Below are 23112 nucleotides of genomic sequence, written 5' to 3'. Positions count from 1 at the left end.
CAAACTTAAAGTGAACGCAATCACACTTTTCACAAACTCAGATTAAGCCAATCTAATTTGAAAGGGTATTTATGCAACCAACGTGCTGGAAAGTGTTGCTAGGCAGTAGTAATAGATGCTGGCAGTGATTTGATTTGGGACCCAGGTCTGTTAAGTTAATTGTGGAGTTCGCGTCCATATAGGGCAGACAGCAGTGGGGGTGGAATGGAATATACAATAGGCTGCCTTGGATTACCACTCTCACACAATTAGAGAAAATTGGAAAATATTGCATTGGGCCCAGGGCCTGGCCACAACATTGACTGTGTACGTGTGTGTGTGGGGTGGAGTTAGGGGGAGGGTGTGGGTTCGAATAGTCTGTTTCACACAACAGCTGGCTGTGCGCTTTGATGTACTCCATCAAGGGTTTAATTATAGCTACTGTAATGTTATCAAATGACTATTTCAGTGAGTGAGTGTGTTTGTATGAGAGTAAAAGCAGAGAGGAAACAGGGGGAGAGAGGAATATGAGGATATGAATGATAAATAAAAGGAAAAATAGAGTAAAGTAAAAGAACCATGGGGGGCTGGAGATATGAACCAAATGTATCGGGGTGCCAACAGTCAATTTTTGCATCTGTTGATTACAAAAATACACTTTAAAGAACAAGCTATGCAAATTGCAGTTTCAAGGTCCAGTGTGTAACATTAGGAGGGTTTATTGGCAGAAACTTAATATAAAACCCATAATTATGTTTGTAGTTGTGTATAATTGCTTCAACATAAAAAAATGTCTTGGTTTTTGTAGCCTTAGAATAAGCGTTTGATCTGTACTTGAGGCAAAGTTTGCCCTCTTGTGCTGCCATGTTTCTACAGAAACTCAAAAGGACAAACTAGCTTACAATGGACAGAAGAAAGCCTTTGCCCACATTAGGGATGCAACAATTAGTCGATTACGTCATTGCACATCTCTTTCACACTGTGGTAGTGAACGCCTGTACATTATTTTTGACGGAGTAAGTCATCTCATTTTTTATCCATCCCTGCTGAGGCTGACAAACATGACAACCGATGTTTCAGATGCCTCCATGTCGTTTATTTTGTTTGTAAAACGGTGTGGATGTAGGCCAAACCCTTACAGCACACTCTTAGTTACTTCAAACTTCAGTTTTTGAATATTCTAGATATGGAAAATAATAAAAAGTAATAAAAAGTATGCATGCTGAATCCTGTCACCGATGGTAACAGGAGGGTTAATGTACCTTTGACACCCTGTAGATATACCCATTTTTTACCGAGAGTGTGAACAGTCTCACACAGACTAAAACAACTTAATGAGAGTAAATATGTTTTGCCCTCTCATAGTAAATGTCTCCATGGAGTGTCAACAACCATTAAAAACCCAGATGAAATACTTAAATTCAAAGAAATGCCAGTCATAGAGATGCTGAATACAGCCGAGCCCAGAGGATCCAAACACTGGTAAACAATCAATCAACTGATGTGCAGCAATAAAAACAACTGTACGGTATTACATTGAGTAGTTTTTAAAACTAGAATATGCTTTATTTTTATATTAGGTTGTAAAAAAAATTACTTTGCTGATATTTGTATTTTTGCCTTTTTAGTTGCAGTTGGAGCTGCATAATCATTGGGTCTAAAGCTCTGCATGGTCTACGCAACTAGGTTTATGCTTTTCATTACAAAACTAACAGGTGCTCACTATTTTATTTTTTTACATGATTGAACCTGCAAAAAAAGCCTCTGATTTCATTTCAACTGCCCACAAATCCTTCTTGCTCAGCATAACACATTATAGTAGTTACTTAAAAGAAAATAGGAGCGGGTTTGGGTGGATTGATCAAAAGACGGCAACATTGAAAATAAATTCTGACTCGTCCATTGTCTGTAGTTTCCACAACCTCTATCTCCCGCCATTCCTCTTTTCCCACTCACACACTATTCCTAAATGGGGCATTCACAGCTTTTGTTTAGATACACCACTGGTCCACATACTCCCTCATCCCCATGGTGACCAGAGTGGTGCTGTGTCTTCCAACAACCAGTGTGTGAAAAGAGCAATATCAGCGGCCAGAACAGCACTCAGAGTAAGACTTCCTGATAATGGTAGTTCCATAATAAGATAAATAAAGGATTGCTAAACGTGTGGGTCATCCATCAGCTTAGGGTCTTAATTGACATGTACATTTGTATCTTAGAGTATCTTCAGCTCTCCTTGAGGTAGCAGAGCTAAAGACACTGATATTTTTGTTGAAAGTAACCAGGATGGACAGGAAAGAGATAGAAATGAGCATATTTGAGGGAAAGATCAGGTTGAACTTTTTGGGCATAAAGGAAGAGATGGTCAAGGTTTTGAGATGGTTTGGTCATGTGCAAAGGAGAAAAAGTGATTATCGACAATGGATGTTGAAGATGGAGCTGCTGGGTAGTAGGAAAAAACAGGACAGTTGGTGTAATAGAAGAGAACACAAGGGATAGGACAAGTTGGAGGCTGATGAGGCGAAGGGAGAAGTGGAAAAAGGTAGAACAAGAAGAAGTTTGGATGTGGGTAACAAAACCCCAGCCCCAACCCATCACTCATCACTAGAAGTTACACCTTTGATTGTATTGCTTATTTTAAATTTCCTTGAACAGTGCACATCATACTGTCACGCTAGAAAAGGCACACACGAAAACATACGAGTATTCATGTTGCAACTGCTGATAAGAGAGAAAAAAGGAAGAAAACAAAAAAAAAAATACATATATTTCAGTCATTCTATGCTGGAGTGTCCATTTACATCACATGCATAAGACATATTTCAACATGTTTGTTGACCGCTAGAAAAAGGATGTGACAGCTACACACAAGGCACAATTTAACTCCGGTGTGAGTGCAGTAAATATTGAAAAAGAAAAAAAGATAAAATGCATGTGTTTGAACAATGGCACATTAAGAATTCCCTTTGAACCTGTGCTTTTCCGATAGGTGAAGGGATCTGTTCAGGCTCACACAGTCAAAGCAGCGAGGGAAGCAATATTATAGACTGTAAGTACGCTCTTCTTTGTTCTATCTCTCCCTGATGAGCTATAGACAACAGCTGAGCACGCTGTATCCCCCGATTCATCCACTCAGTCACTCCATTTTCATTCAGTTCTAAGACTCTCTTCTGTGAGTGATTACAAATAGTAATATTGTGTTTGTCAGTAACCAGGTTGCTGGGCAGATATACAACATACACCTGCAGTGCTACACCTTTTATGCATAATTCTGAATAAACATCCTTTAAAAGGCTTTGAGAGAAAGATGTGGACGTAATTAGACAGTAACTGCTGCTCTATAATATGCGTACATGAACACATTAGTTCATAGGTGCTCTGTCTTTCCTCTTACGGCTTAGGCAAGATAGAATGTTAAAGAGCTATGGATTACGATAAGTGTGTCAAAAAGAGAGGCATTTAAAAAAAGTATGATGCAAAAGGGGAATCTTTATTTTCCCTAATACAGCACACGCATGTGGTGTGACCACTGCCTTAGAGTTAACATGTCGTGAATATCAAAGTGCACATTTAAATTAAACCATGTGCTCATTACAACCCCATTTGATTGCAGCATTATGTGTACAAGGGTGGGCTGAAAAGTTCATAGACTGACCATGATGCAATGGTTAAATTTGACTAAATTTAGCTTTATTTTTCAACATAGTTTCCCCCTGCTGTCTACATACGTCTTCCATTGGAATTGCAGTGCATGGATGCCCTTGGTATAGAATATCTCACATCAAGCGGTGAACCCAACACTTCTGGGCTTGGAAACATTCAAGAAAACCAGCTGGATCTGCTTCAAAATGTGCCAAGTTCATCTCACAAACCCCCTACCATCCATCACATCACACCCGTACTACAGCAGCTCTACTGGCTCCCCATCACACAACGCATCAGTTACAAAATACTGCTCCTCACTTTCGAATCCATCCAAAACCTTGCACCTCCATAAATTTCAGATCTCCTCCACATTTCCACTCCTGTCCGCACCCTTAGCTCCTTCTCGTCCATCCACCTCCTGACTCACAATGACTCCCTCTCACACTTAAAATCCAAATTCTATTCTATTCTAAACTCACCTGTTTAGAACAGCATACTCGATTCAATTTTTTTTTGGTTATTATATTTTATTGTATTTTTATGTCTGAATGTGTATGTAAGGTGTCAGAAAGGCACCAACAAATAAAAAGTATTATTATTATAAAGTTCTCCTGCAACATGACCAGCCTGATGTGGCACCCATAAAGCAGAAACCATAAACATGTCAGGTCTGTTGTGTAGAATGTTCTCTCCTCCTTCACAGGAGATGTTTACAGCATTGGCTATCTGACTAACAGTCAAATGGCTTACATCCATCACAAAGTGGTGAACATGATGAATGTTTTCTTGACATCTGGACCTTGGGTCATCTTCAAGACGAACCCTCGTGAGTTCACCTGCCCACTATTGCACAGCTGAAAAAGGTGGAACGTCACCCCTTAATGTAGCAACCATGAATTAATGAATGTCCTTGGGGGCAAACACCCTTTTTATGCAGATGTTTGGTAAAGCCACTGTGACACATTTTGTGGCACAATCGTAATCATACAACTGAAGCCTTTGCTTTCTACTAGTCTCTGTAGCCTCTAGCAGTGTTGCCGACTTAGCAATTTTGTCGCTAAGTTGCTATTTAGTGAGAATTCAGAGCCCTGTAGCGACTCCTTTTGAAAAAATGACCGATAAAAATACTGATTTTATTGGAGACTTTTGGAGACTCTAAAGCTTGTATCGTTTTCCTCCCCCATTTCAAAGTAGTCAGAGCAGCACATCCAGACTGCAAATTAATCGGGCATGCACAAAGCGTCCACTGGCTGACCCGTAAAATTAAAATAAATGCACTAAAAAACTAAATAAATGAAAATAATTGTAAAATTAACTCCACTAGAGTGCCTCCTTTGGGTCACTTTTGCTGGCCTCATGCCAGAATAATGGAGAAGGTTTGGAAATGTGATATTAAGAAAAAAAATAAAAAAATCGACAGAAGAAAGCTCCTTTGTAGTTCGAAATATAGTTATTATCACTTTTTTGTCTATTCCCCTCTCTTACAGTATCCAATTATGCAAAGTAGGTGCCGACATCATTTAGCTAATTTTAGGACAGTCAATAGCTACTTTCCTTACTGAAGAGTTGACATCATTGGTTAGGTCTAGTTAGGTCTAGGTCTTTAGTTAATTAATTAGCTGTCAAATGTGATTTATCTGGAAGGAAACAATAGAGTTAGTATCAGGTTGGATTTAATGCATAAGCCCCACCCTTGTATACAGGGTCAAGTGGCTCTGACAGGTCCTCAAACACAAAAGTAAGACCAGCGACCAAAACAGAGGCTTGATAACCACATACAGAGAAGAAGAGCGACATCACATCAGTACTCTACTAAAGTATTTGCATAGGAAACATTTGTTTCCTGACATCTTGTGAGGCTGACTGTTGCATGAAAATAACATCCAACATAAATACCACAGCATAAAGAATTTGTGTTTTGTGTGTGTGGGTTTATATACTCACCACAATCCCAAACTGCTCAGGCTCTGACAGATTTGCATACTCGTTTTTATACTTGGCCAAGGCATTCAGCTGCTCCTGCTCAGGCAGATGCTTTACAAGGTTCTACACAGAAAAGAGAGAGAGAGAGAGGAAGATGGAGAGAGTGAGAAGTAGCATGAAAGAAAGCAGAGAGTCGAATAAGAACCGGTGTACACTTATTCAAAAAAATACCCTTACAGTGATTATGTTGTGATGCTTATTTGCACTTGGTAATATATTTTATCTTTCTCGTTTACATTTAGTCGTTATGCAGATGCAAAGCAACTTACAGTTTCTTTACCTTGTAAAATTTAAGGAATGCAAAATTCTATGTGTGGGTTTGAGCAGCATGAACTTAACCAGTCCTTTTCTGAGGAGAAATGGATGTAGAATTAGCCCTTGGACTTACTTTTCTTTGGTCTGTGCTTGTAAAGAAATCTAAACAACTGCTGTTCTGTCTGTGTCCTGGTAAAGATCTGTAACTGCAATGAAATGTAATAACAAACACAGGACCATATCCTCAAGGCTATGCATATGTCTGCATATAGACAATTTAAAGTTAAACTCTGATTGTTTTTTTAAAGACAGCCAAAAGGAATAAATGTTAAATTATTTAAGCCAGACTGATTACATTCTTATTTGAATGTAACAGCTATTTTAACAAATACATTAATCTAACGCTTTAAAATTGGGTTGAAAATCTGTTTTTGATGCCTGGAGTCAGGACACATATTGCCACTTCCATTACTTGAGTTTTTATTGATGCACTTTAATGGAATTTGCCTTGATGACTATGTTTGCGTCAAGTAATTAACAATTATTGATCAAATTAATTCTTTAAAACGTGCATCCGTAGCTCATTTGTTTCACTTCAGCTTGCTAAAAACCACACAGGTCATCAATCTAAAGCCCTGAAATGCACATCCTCAATGTCTGATGCACAAAATTGTTTGGTATATGTATATATTATTTACATTTTTTGGGGGATGTCTGTGTATGTAGTAAAACAGCTCCCAGTCATTCATAATTGATTTAAAGTTTGCTTGCTTGTTTGCCCCATCCTACACTGTCGAATTCTCTGTCCTTATCGTCTTGCTGGTTACCAAAGGTTTACTGACCATTTAGTGGTCCCTGGGCCAAGATGGACACAGAGGGTATATTAGGACATTTGCTGTGGTTCAAAGCCTCTGGGTAAGAAGAGCCTTGGTCAGGCAGGTGACCACAAGCCCAAGACTCAGATATTACATTTCTATTAAAATGTAAACGCAAATATGAACAGAAATACAGAAGTACTTGGTTAAAGAAAATGTGCATTTATGTGTTTTCATCTGCTTCTCTTGAGCAAATATTGGTTTGTTTACCAAGATAAGCAGCAAGTGGCGCAAAAGTGGAGGTCACCACTGACAGATAAGAACGTTAAAATAAATAAATAAGTGTTTGAGGTTGTTAATACTAGGGATGGGAATTTCCACCATGGTCAATCTCCTCACTTCTGTTGCATCAAGAGTGCGTTGAGCTGAGAGGAGCACCTTCAAGATGCATTCAAGAAATCTCTTAAATTTCATCACATATGCAAACACACATGAAGCCCGTTAACTCAATGATTGCTGCTGCCGCCACCTTCTGGTAAAAGTTGCAGCACAAAATAAGTTTTTATTATTTTAATATATTACAAATTGTCAAAGTAACTGATTGACTTTTTTTAAATTAAGTGAATTATTATGCACATACCTATAATACAAGGTGGTGTATGTTGCTGCCTCCATGTATTATTGTAGTAATACAGCTTCCTTTCTCTAAATTGAGAAATGTTGTGCTTTCCTTATGAGTGCACACAATCACATTCCTCTAACCCATCATTTCTGCAGATTTTTCAACCAGTGGGATGTTTCAGTCACAAGATTTCTAAATGTCATCCCTTAATCACTGAATCTATTTCCGTTGCATTTGCCGTTTGCCTTTTATCGATAGCAAGAAATTTTATGCGTAAGACTGTTTTCTAGTCGTTTGTGTTTCCATCCAGGATTTTTTGATGTGCAAATGAAAAATGTGCATACAAATAAGCTGATGGAAACCCCCCTAAAGACAGCTTCTGCAGGACTCCTTCAATCAGGTCTTCATGCCGGCGTGGCATGAAGACCTGATTTGCCTTTCACACTCTGAGTGAAAGGCAAATGAAAGCCCACTTAGCCATACCAAATTGAAAAGATTGTGATGACACATTTGAGATACTCTGGTTTTGGAAGAAGAAGTAGAAGTCCAAAAAATGTTTTGTTCAAGAAACAATCAGATGCTGCTCATAACATGGATAATACAATGACAAATTATTGTGACAGCATTAAGCTGTGAGGAGCAGCAGAGACAGGGAGACTGGACACACTTGTGCTGCGTTCCATTTACATTGGAACTCAAAATGACCCAAGTTCCCCGCATTCCAGCTGAGAAGTCAGAAATGTGAACGTATCTCGGGCTAACTGTTATTGCTAGGCACTGTTGAGTTGAGCAGTAAGAGTCAATAACAACACTCTGCGTGGAGTTTTGCAACATGACTACTGTTAATAAATTAAACATTACTATCTATATGAGTGATTTACTGAGAAAGAAATACAAAAGAAGTGTTATTAACAGTAACTGTAGCAGTGTTTGTATCTCGACAGCCATCTTGGAATCCAATCTTGGGGTCGGTGGGGTTGATCCGAGATCAGGGGGTGTTCCGTATGACGTCAGAAATTCCGAGTACAAATGGAACACAGCATTAACGGAGGGACAAATCCAGCTGTATAGAGAGCATGCATGTGCGCTGGGGCTGGCTATCAGCATGACAATGACCTGAAATGTAATGCTGGAGTGACTGTGGGACAAATTTCTGGCGATCCAACAAAAGAGCAGACTTAAACCCCATTCAAAATCTTTTGAGAGACCTGGAGATGGCAGTTCACGGACACTTACCATCCAGTCTGACAGAGCTAGAGAGGAACTGTCAGGAATAATGGTATAAAACTGTCCACGTCCAGGTCTACAAAGCTTGCAGAAGTAAATGTGAAGATTCAAAGCTATAATTGCTCCCGATGCGGATTCTACAAAGTATCAAATTAAGGGTGTGTATCCTTTTGTAAATAAGACTTCACAAGTTTTGACTTTTTATTAAATTAAAAAAAAGTTTCTTGAAGTGTCACTGAAGTTTTCATCTGAGTGTCGACAAAAATGGCAACTTCATCCTCCATCGTCGTCAAAGTTCCTGATAAAGCCAGTAAATAATGATGTCCCTTGTGTTGTTACTTCACCCCACGGTGTGGGGTGTATGTCTGTCACTCTGTCTGTCACCGCACTTGCCAATATGACCAACAGAGGCCGACAGAGGCTTGCTGCATGAATGGGGTGAAGTCCGCCATCTCCGATTGCCTTGTTTGTCATTGTTTGTCTTTTTGTGGTGCATGGTGGCTCTGTGGGAGCCCCCCTTACTTCCATTGTACCAGTACAATGACAATAAATCTATTCTCTATACAGACACTATTAATGTTAGGCGTGGTGATCTATGTCCCCCTACCCCTCCTTGATCGGTTACTGGAGCTGAAAACGTGTTCACATACCTGGATCATAGATTCAGTGAGCTGCTCCTCATCCATCTCCAAAACCATGCGACGGATTTCCTGATAGGGCATACGAAAGGAACCCAGGAAGATAGCTGCACAAACAGAAAGAAAACACAACAAATTATGCATTAAATACTGTTTACAAAGTGGGAGCCTTGTATAAATAATCATATGTATTAATATATACATTTAAAATATATACACATTTAGGACAACTGGTTTATTATTATTATTATTATTATATAATAATGATAACCGCATATTACATTTTAAATATTCCACTAGTTGTGAACGCATGAAATCTTCAAGCACATAATACCACCAGGGACAGAAAGGCAAATGCCTTGTTGGGTCTATTAGATTAAAGTCGATCGATCGGGAAAAAACCTGACATTTAAAGGATGTGTGAGTAAGCTCGGAGCCAGTTGGTGCAGAGTTTGTTGTTGCAGAAATTGTTGGTAAGAGTTGAGATTTAAGGTAAAAACTCTGGTGGTTTATGTGTCATTTAAGGTCGTTGCTCCTGAGTGTCTCCAAAACTAATCAGCTCTGAGGTATGATTTGCTTTGTACCTGCGCTGCGGCAAGTAGATTTTAACTCAACACAACTCATTATATTGAATAAATTTGCCCTGAATCAGCCTCGATTAAGCAACAAAAGTAAAAAGCTGCACATTCATTCTCAATCAAAGCTGAGGCTCTTTACCTCTTATGGTGGAATACAAACTGCCAACTCTCTATTTTGCCTGCACTATAATTTCCGCTGCATGATTTATCACTGTTACTGGGCTGATTAGTCTCATTTGCTTTTAATACATGAAACAAAGGTCACCGCTCTTTGTAATATAAGCCAATGAGGTACTAAGATCTGGGAGGTTTTTTGTATTTCTTTTAAGCCATCAGCTGGTTGCTCATTAAAACGGTCATTTAAAGAATGACCATGTGTCAAACAAGCGTTTGTGTGTTTAAAAATAGGGGGAGAAAAGACAGACAGCTTTATGTGATCATACTTAGAAGCCTTTCCCCTTCTATTTCTTCCTTATTGGATGCCTAAAGTTGTTAATTAGTTCAGCATGTGTGTGTGTGTGTGTGTAGACATGAGTCACAGGTAGCTGTCGCCAAGTTCACAGTAACCGTTGTATTGCTTAAATTGCTATGGCAACAAGGAGAGGTGTAACTCCATGCATGCTAACCTCTTTTAGGCCACTTAATAACATGCAAAAAGCAAATAAGGGAGATTTGAAGTGACTTAAGTGAGATAAAGGGCAAAATTATGGGTAGAAGTAGCAGGTCCAACACTCTCTTCTCTCTGTTTCTCTCCCTAGTGCTCGAGAAGAGGAACGTAGTGAGGGAAAAAAAAATACTTACACAAATTCTGTGCAATCTTGGGATCAAGCACTTTGAGCTCTTTAATTCTCTTCTTTATGGATTTCTTATCCTCTGAATCCTCCTCTTGTTTTTTGGCTGATGAAGACAGAAACATTGATTTGTATTATCAACGGCTTACACAAATGTGTGCAGGTATAGGTGTACTGTTGACACATGTATGATAATAGGATTCAGATACGGACAGATAATGAGATTTTTCAGTGCAAGCACAAAGCAAATGAAAAGCAATGTACTGTACATACTGTCCAGTTGAATCCTACACATTTATTTAGAGCTGTTTCACTGTATTTTAAAGATGCAATCATGTTTAGGATTTAAACACAAATATGTGGGTCATGGTTGAAAGATTGCCATGCTGTTAGAAAAACACAGTGTGGGAGAGTAAGGTATGTGACAATATGGCTTATACTGTAAATAATATCTAAATATTTTTAAGGAAATTTCCCTCAAAACATACAGTTATTTCAGTAATCTTGATTACAAATTTGCTTTTAAATGACATCTTAAATGTTATGGTTAACGGAGGATATCAACATGGAAGAAGAAACAATACATTTGCTCATAAATATGGTAAATTCTGCTGTTACACAAATAACTGGACTTGAAGAAGGATATAAGGATATGATAAATATCATAATAGACTAAATGTGTCAATACCAGCACTGCAACAGCCTTTAAAACCAGGAAAAGGCATCACAGGAGCCACATCACAATGTGAAGATGTCTTATACCAAAGGATTGAAGGGATGCAATGCAACCAGTCACATTTACTCCAACTAAATTATAACCACGCCCAATATCGCAGTGTCATTCCCCATCCCTTCCTTATTCAGCACTCTCATGTTCATGTGGCTTTACACACGGAGCGGCTGCACGGAGTGATGCAGAGACGAAAGTGGAGTGAGAGCCATTTGAGTAAACGGGAAACTCCATCAGTTACTTGCAACAATTTGACCCATCTGAGCTGTCAGAGAGGAAAGAATCCTTCTGGCACTTATAACACAGCTTTAGGTAAAGTTTGGTGTACAAGTAACGCCCTGGGACTGTCCTGTCATTAAGGGCTACTGGAGAGGGATACATAATGCTCTACAGGACATCTTTACCTGAGAAATACCCCTCGAGAGTAAGGCTATGTTTTTTGGACACATACCTGAGGAATGGCTGAAAGGGGATAAACATCTACTAAATATCTTGCTGGTGGCCTGCAAAAAGGGTATAACCAGGAAATGGTTGTCACAGGAAAGCCCAACTTTAAATTTATGGATGGACATTACAATGGACATCTATAAAATGGAGAGGATAACTGCATTTGTTAACCATCAATTGGAGAAATTTGATTCATACTGGGGGAACTGGGTCAAATATGTCACACTCCATAGACCTGATTTTATTTTTACAAACCAATGACTGTACTATACGAAAAGGATCACTCCCTAACTTGTACATAGTTGCTAATGTGTGTTTTTCCTTTTTTCATTGTTTGTTTTTTTTTGTCTAGGCATTTAGAGCAGACAACAGATGTGAGATGTAGGCATGTATGTCTTGCCGGATGTGAATGTCTGTTTCTGAATGTCAATAAAAAATAAATTATAAAAAAAAAAGAAAAGTAATTACTACAGTACATTACTTTATATTAGAGCTGTCTTGATTAAATTGATTAGTTTTTGCAGCCCTTTATTATGTCATAGTGTTTGAATTACAGTTGTTGCATTAATGAATGTAATTTTACTTGTATTTACTTACGCTTTTGTTTGTATTTATAGAATAGTCGTAATGTAAATATTCACACGCAGGCTTAAAAAATTATCAGTACATGTAATACATCACTATGGTACTGTGATGGTGGCATTTGTAGACAGGAGATCAGGCATCATGAGATTTACAGTCACAAACAGCAAAACAAGAAACACACATTCATACACAGCCTTCTTGAGCCAAGCTCACAAAGAAAAAGGAGCTCATGGTTGGTTTTAATTATTTAAAACACCAGATTAAGAGAACAAATGTGCATCCCAGGAGTATTCTGGGTAATTGTCTGGTGCTGTAATTATGTGAGGGGAAGAGGAGAGGACAGTGAGGGTTAATCCAACGGATAGGTATTTCTACATTTCCACATGAGGCTGTAATTGTCAAGAAGTTTACTGGGAGCTTCCACAGAAAAAGACAGCTAACATCGTTCACAAACATGGACACCTATGATACAACCACCATGTAACAGAATAAACACACATGGCAACACTGACGATTTCCATGCACTTACGTGGCTCAACTGCTGGTACATTGTCGTCACAGTCTTTCAGTTTGTAAGAGAGGTGCATTTTGCAATAGACAAGGAAGACAATTGAAAATGCATAACATTGAAAAGGGAAGAGTGAGTGAGAGAGAGAGAGAGAGAGAGAGAGAGAGAGAGAGAGAGAGAGAGAGAGAGAGAGAGAGAGAGAGAGAGGAAAAACAAGATAAAACGTGAGACTAAATCCTGTCCACTGCTGCATGAAATGTGAAAGAAATCCAAGACAGGTAAGCACACATACACACACAATGAAAATTAAAGAAAAATGGCTGATTATATAAAGAACATAACAAAAGAAAAGTGTGTGTTTGGGGGGACTCTGGTAATGGTGCTATTAAGTATACTCTTTGGTTCGTGGACCCAAATGTAAGCCTTTCTTCAATTAAACAATCACACTGATTTGTGGTTGAGGAGAGAAAAAATAACCCACTCATGAAAAAAAATGCTTTTAGCATTTTATGCCTTTATGAAACCTGGTGAAATAAAAATACTGGACACGAGGCAAGGCGGGGTTTGCTTGTAAAGAGAAAAAATGTTAATATAATATTCATCTATGCATATATATAGCTAAATGATAGATGCCTTCCAATGTAAATAGAAAACCAATCTAAAGGGAACCTACAGTCACTGCCAGTACAATGTAAGTCTATTGTCTACCACCTTATGTGTGGTATATGTTGAAAAAATAATAATGCAAAGCTCCTCTCTTTGGATTGTGTCAGTGAATATATTCCTTTATTCAAAAGGCCTAAAAAGAAATAAAGTAAAAAAAATACAACAACACACGAGTTATTAGACAGAAATGAAATCAATAAAATGTAAAGCCATCAATATTTACCTTTACCAGCATGGATATATATTTGTATAGGTTTTTCAATTTTTAATTTGATGTTATTGGACATTTGAATGCAATATAAGGAGCGTTCAAAAGCCTCCAGCTCACTGCATTAAGATGTTATATTGATCTACCCATCATAACATATAGCCTCATACACACACACACACACAAACAAACACAGAGAGAGTACCAGAGTATTACCAACTTGTTTCACTGCATATTAATATACTTGGCTGGAGTATATAATCTGAAATTCACCCCCACATAAATTGTCAGGTATTCTTCTTAGGATACTGCATTAACTTCCATTCACTTAAACAGTCTAAACAAATTGTTATTCCTATTACCTTAACCATAACGAGTTAATGTCTAACCCTCACCTTAACCTAACCACAATGCAAACATTAGCCTTAACCTTAACCTGTTCCTCAGAAATTTGGTTCTGCCTCATTAAGAGCTTTTGGTCTCCATGAGGACTACTGGTCCTGACAAGGTCAGTGTTTATGCCAGAAAAGGTCCTAAAAAAGGTAGCAAATACAAGAACACACACACGTACAGAGACACACACTAAGCTGCCTTAGGTGTTATCAGTTAAATCAGCTAATTAGATAGCCCCCTTAGAGCATCCCTGTTCCATCCTTTCTGGACTTAAAACATCTCCTCTTTGGGGTGAGCTTGCTCATTATACATCAGCCAATTAAAATGTCCCGCAGGGTGTTAAAGGTCACTGGTAAATCAATCACATGGTGCGGCGACCGCTGTAGTTATCAGATCATGCTATCACCCAGGAAGTGGGCATGATAAGGATACACTTGTGAGCGCAGAGCCGCAGGGAGCCTGCTTCACATCACACATCAAGCGAAAAGTAAGGGGGGAGCAAAGGACACAGCAGCTTAGTTACTGTAACTGCAACTACTGCTGCCTTCAGATGAGGTCGTGTTTACAGAGTTCATGAGAAGTCTATTTGAACTCCCTCCCACTGAAGTGGACATTTTGTAAAAGCTCAGAGTTGACGTGTTATAATATATTTGCTAATATACTTGCCCAGAATAAGGCGACCACCAACAGCTATTTTGAAAGTCATTATTTTGAAAGTATACTATCTAGAGTTGGAACTGAGTATATGCATGGTCTCTTCATGGTTTACAATAAACCAGCCCAACTATTTCCGGTCTGTCAATTCACTTCAGCAGAAGTGTTTAGTGTTTAGTGATAAATTATAGAATTTAGTTGAGGTTGTGCACAGAGGAATGCAGCAGTACTCCACTTTTGTCCCCTCATGACACTTACATTTAAATTTAAATTTAAATTGAATCCCTCAGGGCTAACTAGTAAAACAACGACTTGAAGGCAATGTAAACATTATGAATCCATTTCAGATATTTCAATTTCTAACATAAAAAGCTTTCCATTAGTGTCAGCTGGGCGGAAGTAACAGAGCTGTCTTATATTTCAGCTAAAGTTGTAAGTGACACACCTAACAAAAAGTAAATTATGCTATGACTTTATTTAGTTACCAGTTATAAGATTTAGCTTGAGGTTGTTTTAGGTATTTTCTAACTTACTAACAAATCAAGTCCAAAATATACAACCAAGAATTGCATTAGACTGTTTGAGAGGGCACTATTGGCGCATTTCCACCAGCTCTACTCGCCTTGCCTCACCTTGGCACGGCACGGCACGGCACGGCACGGCTAGGTTGCATCTCCACTACAAAAAAGTACCTACTTAACGTGGGCGGAGTCATCACTGCACGGCTGAGTGAAACTGCGGTGATTTGTTTTATACGCGACACACACACACACACAAGTGACTAGTGACTTTACACCAGACTTGGAGATTTTTTAGTTGGACGTTTTTAGGATTGTTTAGTAGTTTTAACTTATCTTCAGCTCGGCACTGTTCGGCTTGATTTCTGTCCACATGTCCCCGGAGCACAGCCTCCTACTCCACAGACTGCAGCGGCAGGTCGCGATCGCCGGCGCTGTCCCTATATACCACTCCACTTTAAAAGACTCCGGTTAAGTATAGAGGTTTCTCTGGTAGTTGTTGGAGATTATCCCACATTTTTAGGATTATTAAATAGTTTTAAGTGATCTACAGTTCGTCGCGGTTCGGTTTGATTTGTGAGTGGGACGTCTCTTCCTGTGAAGGGCCAGTCAGCGGCCGGCAGTCTGACCAATGATCGCATAGTACCTACTACTAGCATGCTTGGAACCTCACTGGAGCAGGTAAAAATAGTACCTGGTACCAGGTACTATGCTAGTGGAAACGCTACTTAAACCGCGGCGAGGTGAAGTGAGGCGAGTACAGCTGGTGGAAATGTGCCATAAGAGTGCAGCTTGGCCTTCATCCATGCCCTCTTTGTTGAAACACTAATGTTACGTTGTCATGCTGTGACAAAGGATGACAGAAAGAAAAGTAAACTGTGCCATTGAGCAAACAATCAAATGGAAACTAAAGCATGTGGTTCTACACCATATATCGCAAAGAAGCAAGCAAATCTGCGGGCAAACAGAGGAGAACTTATCCTATGCAATAGTACAGGCTCAGCAGAGACAGGTAAATGGTCCCACTCAAAGCTGCTTACACAAAGGTTTGCCATTCACTCACACAATCATAAAGTGCATCTATGCGCAGCACATTCTCCATCTCACATCTACCCATTCACACGCTGTCAACACAACATGAGGTTAAGTGTCTTGCCCAAGGACACATTGGCATGTAGACTCGTGGAGACAGGAATCAAACCCATAACTTTCCAGTTGAAAGATGACTTGCTCTACCATTAAATCAGCATCAAGATAGAAGGCAAGATGACTGATTTGATCAATTGTACATTTTTAATTGGTGGGGAGTTCAAATTAAGGATGTTAACGATTAACCATTGGATTTCAATGGCAACCGACTAACTGCCATTTACAAATTAAGCCATTAAGAAATTATTACTGACAACGTCCAACACAAGAATCAAACCGAACAATGCCGAACTGTAGATCAGTTAAAAGGACTTAAAAATACAGAAACATTATTCTCCAACATATAGCGAGGACATTTCTAAAATCTCAATATTTAAGAGGAGTCTGGCGTATTTAGCGACAGCACTGCCGAAAGCCAAAGAATGGCTCGTCACTAGTTTGCGTCCAGTATAAAACAACATCACGGCAGTTTTGTGCAGCTGTGCTATGATGACACCGCCCACGTTGAGGAGGTATTATAAAGTAATAGAAAACGACGTGACTGATACCCAACCAATTAGAGCTAGAACTGTATCCTGGAGAAGCACCATAAAGTTAAGAGAAAAAAAACTTTCTCCAGGACAAACTCTCTCCTCTGGATGTAAATGGTGTTGACTCGTGGATGGCAAAAGCACAATGTTTTCCTTGTTAGTCATCTATGTCATCAGACATCTGTGTTTCTTTGCAGCCTGAAAAATTATTTCCATAATCGATTCATCTGTTGATTATTTTTATCGGTTGGTCCTAAAAAATGCGAGAAAATTGGTTTGTTTTGTCCACAAACCAAGATGAATGCATTTGAATGATTTCTTTGTTATAGGAAACAAAGAAACCAGAAAATATGCACTTTTAAGAAGCTGGAAAAAAAAATCAAAGAAGTGGTTTAAATGATTAAACAAAAACATCCACAACAATTAATTGATAAGAAAATTAATTGACTATTCCAGCCCTAAAGAAGATCACTAGTGGCAACTTCAAGCAAGAGCCTTATTGTTTTACTAGTTTGACAAAACTTATTTTGCTGCTAATGTACAATGGTTACAATGGAATTGCATTAACCAACTATCATCACTGAACCCATTCAACTATCATCTGAGGGAAAATGCACAAAATGTGCAACCCAAGTTAATATACTGTCATGTTTTCTTATGGATCTGAAAAAGAAGTTGTTATTTCCATCTGTCATTATGCCGTTGCTTTTCCTGTATTTCATTCTCTGCTCACCAGCTTGCTAAATTGTTTTTTCAAGAAGAATAGCGAGAGAATCAAGCATAGCAGTGAGCGTCCAGAAGTAAAAATCCCTTTCATTTTCTGCATGGGGATTTTGATTATCAGCCATAATATTATGGTTGTTAATCAAAATAAGACTGCACAATTATGCTATATGCTTCTATAGAAGCCAGAAATTTGCTCTAAGAATAAAATGTTTTATTCACAATGTTAGGAAGAAATACTCAAAGAGTTTGTACTCAAGTGTTATATAGCTTCCTATAGTCTTGACTGGTGGAGCTCACTCTTATCTGTCAGATCATTGACAGACCAACCATTATTTCCATTTCTAACATGCTGAAAACACTATTTACATATATACAAGACACAACCAACAATACACCACAACAAATCTTAAAACAAGGCTGAAGGGGCTCTGTGGAGCAAGATGCCACATGCATTCTCATGAAATAAATGGAAAATAATAATAAAAAAAAAAATGTCTGGACATTAGGGCTGCAACGATTAATTAATTATTGACTGATGAAATGAATCGTTAATGAATTGTATATGTTAATGTTGGGAGATTTTTTGTAATTTTTCAAGTTTTCCGTTTTTTTAGCTTCTTAAATGTTAATAATTTCTGGTTTATTTGCTCCATATAACAAAGAAATCATTAAAACTGAATCATTTTGTGGCCAAAAGAAGAAATTTGACATTTTCTTTAATTTTAAGGACCAAAAAATTACTCAATAACCTAGAAAATAATTAACAGATTAATCCACCCATCCATCATTCCATCCAAAGGGCGAAAAACAGATTAAACGATTATAAAAATAATCTTGAGTTGCAGCCCAAATTGTCACCAATAGGTTATAGGGTTGCAAATTTTCAGGATTTTCCAATTTTGGAAACTTCCAATGGGAATTAACAGGGATTAAGGAAATAAACTGGAAATATTTAAAATTGAAGGTTAGGAAATTAAATGTAGTTGGTAAATAATATATGTAGCATGATATTTGGCTATAACAATCAAATTTGATACAAATTTAACAGAAAATCAATGTTATTCCTCAATCACAGGCACTTATCACACTACTTCCTGCGAGTCCCTCATCCCTCCCTCGTAATGTACGAGGCCACACCCCGTACATGCAAAAAAATATATTTGTATGTGACACAGTTTCTTTAAATTATCAAACATTTCCAGTTAATTCTCATTTAATTTGTGTACCAGCTACAGTTCTCATGCCTTAGTTATGAGCTCACCAGTTTCAATTTAAGGCAGAATTTGGAACAAGCTTTATTTTTTCCCTTAAATGACACACTGATCAAAAAATAATTGGACCTCTTTAGAGACAGAGTGAGAGAAAAGAAAAAAGCAAAGTTTCAGTTGGAGCCACTGAAAGAAACCAGTTAACATCAGAAGTTGAGATCAGACGATGCAGAGAGGTAAATTAAGAACTCCATCACAAGACAGGAGACAGCAGTGAATTAGAGACAGACAGTAACAGTGGGGAAACAGCATGAGCTGAAAGGCCCGGCGCTGCCCCTGACAGACTATGTGAACACTTTCAAGTAAAGGTCTCTTAATGGAGGCCTGTGAGAAATGTCAACCTGATGGCAGTGGAAGAAGGTAGGAGGAAAAGGTGAATATGAAAAATTGAGGGGAAAAAACGGCTGTCACTCAGTTTTTCTTCACCCATGGTGTGGTATAATTTGGAGGAAAATGCATTTTTAAATATTATTATTATCTTTAATTATCATATCGATGATGTGTTCAGTTAATGAGAAAGGAAAAGTTTGATACTTTCGTGGAGAAAAGAAAAACAATGTTTAGTTTAAGCATTGGCATGTATTTCCAATATTTGATTATTTCATTGATTTGGAAAAGTCAATGTGACTATTCATGATTCCATTAAAAGGAAAAGGAAATTCACAAATGAGTACCCAAGTTGTAGTGCATCTATTATCACAAGGGGGCAGCAACAGCAAGCATTTAGTTAGTGGCCTGTATGTGTGTTTGCAGAAGTGATGGAATTTACCAGGTTTCTTGAATGCATCTCATGGCTGTTCCTCTAATCTCAGCACACTGGAACCTGCGTTGCTAACACAAGCTCTCATGCACTTGATTTGTGTGTGTGTATGTTGGACATGCAAAGAAAGACAGACAATCCTTGAATAAAGTTGACATTGCACACATTGGTGCCCTGAGGGGAAGCAGCTAATTTAGTCATTTAGACATATTGGTGGCATTTCGACTAACTTTCAGAATCTCACAATTCAATACAATTCTGATTCCTTGGGCACAATTCAATTAAAAATGTATGTATGTATGTAGAATAGCGAAGCCGGGACTAGCGAACCCACAACCTTCAAGCTGAAAGACAACTTGCTCTACCACTGAGCTACCGGCACCCCTGCTGTTTAGTGGAAAGAAAAGTTCTGTCTTCCTATATTCAGGATTTTGCAAGATTAGGAAGTTTCTTTATTTGGAAAAACGCAACATAAACACAAGCAAATACATGGAAGCAGTTTACGTTTAAGCTAAACTTGTACAAGAAACCTGAAAAGGTTAAGTGAGGGTATGACATACTGTGGCTCAACTGTAAGAAAGGTCAACAAAAGGTGAGGGCAGCGTCGGTCTACATTCATTTCACTATGTCAGACAGTGGCTCGTTTAATGATACATCTGTTGCATTTCTACTGATATGTCTTGTATTTCTTGTCCAAACACCAACTTCGCCAACTGGTGCCCTCACTAAGTCACCTGCCAAGTTTGAAGTTTGTCAAGTGAACTGTTAGACAGTTATGCGTTTAAGAGATGGACAGACAGACAGACACTCCTTGAATTAATGGACAGAAATAAAATCAACATAACCATCCCCAGTTTAGTTGTGAGCGTTTGAAAAGGGGTCACATCAGAAATATTACAACCTAATCAACCCCTCTCCCTCTTAATAACTCTCTTAGTTTTGTTCCACACGCTGCCACAGCTTAAAGGCACCTGACAAAAAATATGTCAATGTGCAACACTGCGTGCGTGCACACACATGCTCCCCAAACTGTTGCAACTTCCCACAAGGCAGTAACAGTGGATTGTGCCATCAAAGCACTAAAGGTAATGGTGGATGAAATAAAACTGCCGTGAAAGAGCATGACGGATGGTGTACATGACAGACAGGCCTCAGAGACAAGCAAGTAACACCCGCCCCTCCTTGACGCACACAAGCACACATCAAAATCTCCTCCCTCCTCCTTCTTCTACCCTGCCCTCTCCTCTCACTCCTGCAAATCATTTCATCAGGATGGATTTTCAAACTTCTTTACACACACACAAAACCCTCACACTCATGTCAACCTAAAACATATACAGTCATTAAAACAACATCTAAAGGCAATATGGGGGAAACAGTGCTTGTGTGTGCATCATCTAATCCAATATTTATCCAACGATCTGACTTACTGGGGAGATGTCACACCCGGGTGTTGATATTTCATTTGATGAGGCTTCATTATTTATGGGACATTACAGTGATGTGATCACCTCACCCTGGGAAAGCAGATACATACAAGCAGCACGCAGTGAGGGAGGGGAAAGTTGAGAGGGCAGCAGTCTTCAAAGGGTAATTAAATCACTGGCCAATCAGGGCAGTCATGCAGGTAAAGTTTAAATCACTGCTATTAGGGGAGTTTCTGTAGCAGGGATAATTTTAAAGCCCCCGCAATTCAATGAGCAAACACCCCACACACACACACATGCACACACAATAGCTTGAGGCACAATTCACTATGAGACATCTGATGCACAGGAGGGGGGTTGTCTGGTGCAAGTGAAAAAAATCCAGCACTTCGACACATCTGTCAACTCAACAATGAACAGAGGGGAGATGAACAGTCAAACCGGCCGTATATACTTTGACTGTTGACTCACTGTATGTATGGTTCTGATCCGGCCAAGTCCTGAACTTGAGTCTGCCTGACAGAAACCACAAGAGACGGCCGGGTCCGTCCATCCATCGGAGTAGCTACACGGAAAAAATCTGTGCCTCTGCCCTTCACCTTTCCCTCTGCTCCATCAACTCTCAGACTCCATCGTCATGACTAACGCTGACATGACAGCTCCACTGGTTTGTTTGCTCACCGACTTATTCCCCTGATCCAGAGTTGTGGAAGTGCGAGTACCAGTCAGAAAAAGAAATGAAAAAAAATAAAAAAAACTGAGAGGGAGAAGGGGAGATCAGAGTAATGAAGTGAGGTGCTGTGTTGTGAGTGAGCTAATCAAAGTGAACCATGCAGGGCCACCTCTCCCTGTGATTCAGACTCGATGACCCAGGGCCATAATTAGTCTAAGACTTTCATTCGGATAGCAGCAAATTAATAGACTTCATTAGGCTTTTTTCCTCTCCTCCTCTGTTCCTTCTATACTGAGATTACTTCCAAGTACAAACCACCAAAATTGCTCCTGCGTAAGCAGCAGCAGCATCTTTAAGTCAGCTGCACTCCACATGTTCCCTCTGTGGTCTGTGTGAGTACACAGCATTTAAAAATAAATTCACAAATCTGCACTAAATTTAATGATGCTGCATCAAAAATATCATAATTATTTAGAGGCCTGTGTTAATCAGTGTGTACTATGGCCAGTGGGGATGAATTACTCCAGTACCTCTATTCTCAGTGGAATAGTGCCCTCTAAAGGCCACTTTAAGGCATACAGAAGATTTGTATGTCTGTTTATTGTGTGAAACTCTATTTTTTTTCCCTGACAACTCTGTCACATCAGGTATATGAGACATTACTATCTACATTTCATGCGCTTATATGACAGCACCAGACTGATCGGAAACAATTGTTGAGCCAACCCGAACATTTCCCAAGTCATTTAATGATTGATGACAACCTAAATCATTAACTTCTGTAGACAAGTGCAGTTCTGTTGCAAACACTCAGCCTGTCACCACTCCCCCTGCCCCACATATGCAAAAACATACGTGTGGATGAAAAATAACTGCAGGAAAATAAAGTTGCACAAGCAAATATGTTTTTAACGAGCCAGCCCATTACTTGGGTAATATGAGAAGATAAAAACACAAATTGAGAATAAATTGAGATGCTGATCCTGGAGAAATTGAGGCAGAAGGAGAGAGGAAAAAAAAAGAAGAGGGGGAAACTAAACAGAAAACAAAGGAAGGAGTTTATCCATGCACACACACAAAAGTAAAGCAAAGAGCCAGAGCTAACAAAACCTGCAAAAACAAAAGTCATTCATTCACTGTGTATTACATGATCATCAGGCCCTCCCTCTTTTAACAACGACGAAGAGAGCCTTTTAATGATCATGCATTTGATGAGATGTCTCACGTTGGCACAAAATTTCTGCAGCCAGATGAAAAGTCATTACAGAGCTAATGGTGTTCTCGAAAATGTCACGGCAAAAGCAGAAAGAGAGAAAGAGAGCGGGGAGGGAAAACAA

General features: G+C 38.9%; 1 protein-coding gene across 3 annotated transcripts in view; it reads right to left on the bottom strand.

Annotated features, from left to right (window-relative positions):
- The window catches only part of LOC122772492 (protein diaphanous homolog 3-like), a 217830-nt gene that overhangs the window by 117627 nt on the left and 77091 nt on the right, over positions 1 to 23112 (bottom strand). For 2 of the 3 annotated variants that reach the window (XM_044030597.1, XM_044030599.1), the window contains 3 exons: positions 10544 to 10639; positions 9177 to 9271; positions 5569 to 5670 (listed from right to left, as the gene is read on the bottom strand). In XM_044030597.1, the coding sequence (XP_043886532.1) occupies positions 5569 to 5670; positions 9177 to 9271; positions 10544 to 10639 (293 nt within the window). Of the gene's footprint in view, positions 1 to 5568; positions 5671 to 9176; positions 9272 to 10543; positions 10640 to 12824; positions 12858 to 23112 lie in introns of all 3 variants that reach the window. The other variant, XM_044030596.1, reaches the window with a different exon arrangement.

The sequence above is a fragment of the Solea senegalensis genome, linkage group LG7 (genome assembly GCF_019176455.1).
Source record: "Solea senegalensis isolate Sse05_10M linkage group LG7, IFAPA_SoseM_1, whole genome shotgun sequence".
Classification (NCBI taxonomy): Eukaryota; Metazoa; Chordata; class Actinopteri; order Pleuronectiformes; family Soleidae; genus Solea; species Solea senegalensis.
The sequence above is the reverse complement of the archived record's forward strand: the minus strand, read 5'-3'. Positions and strand labels throughout refer to the sequence as shown.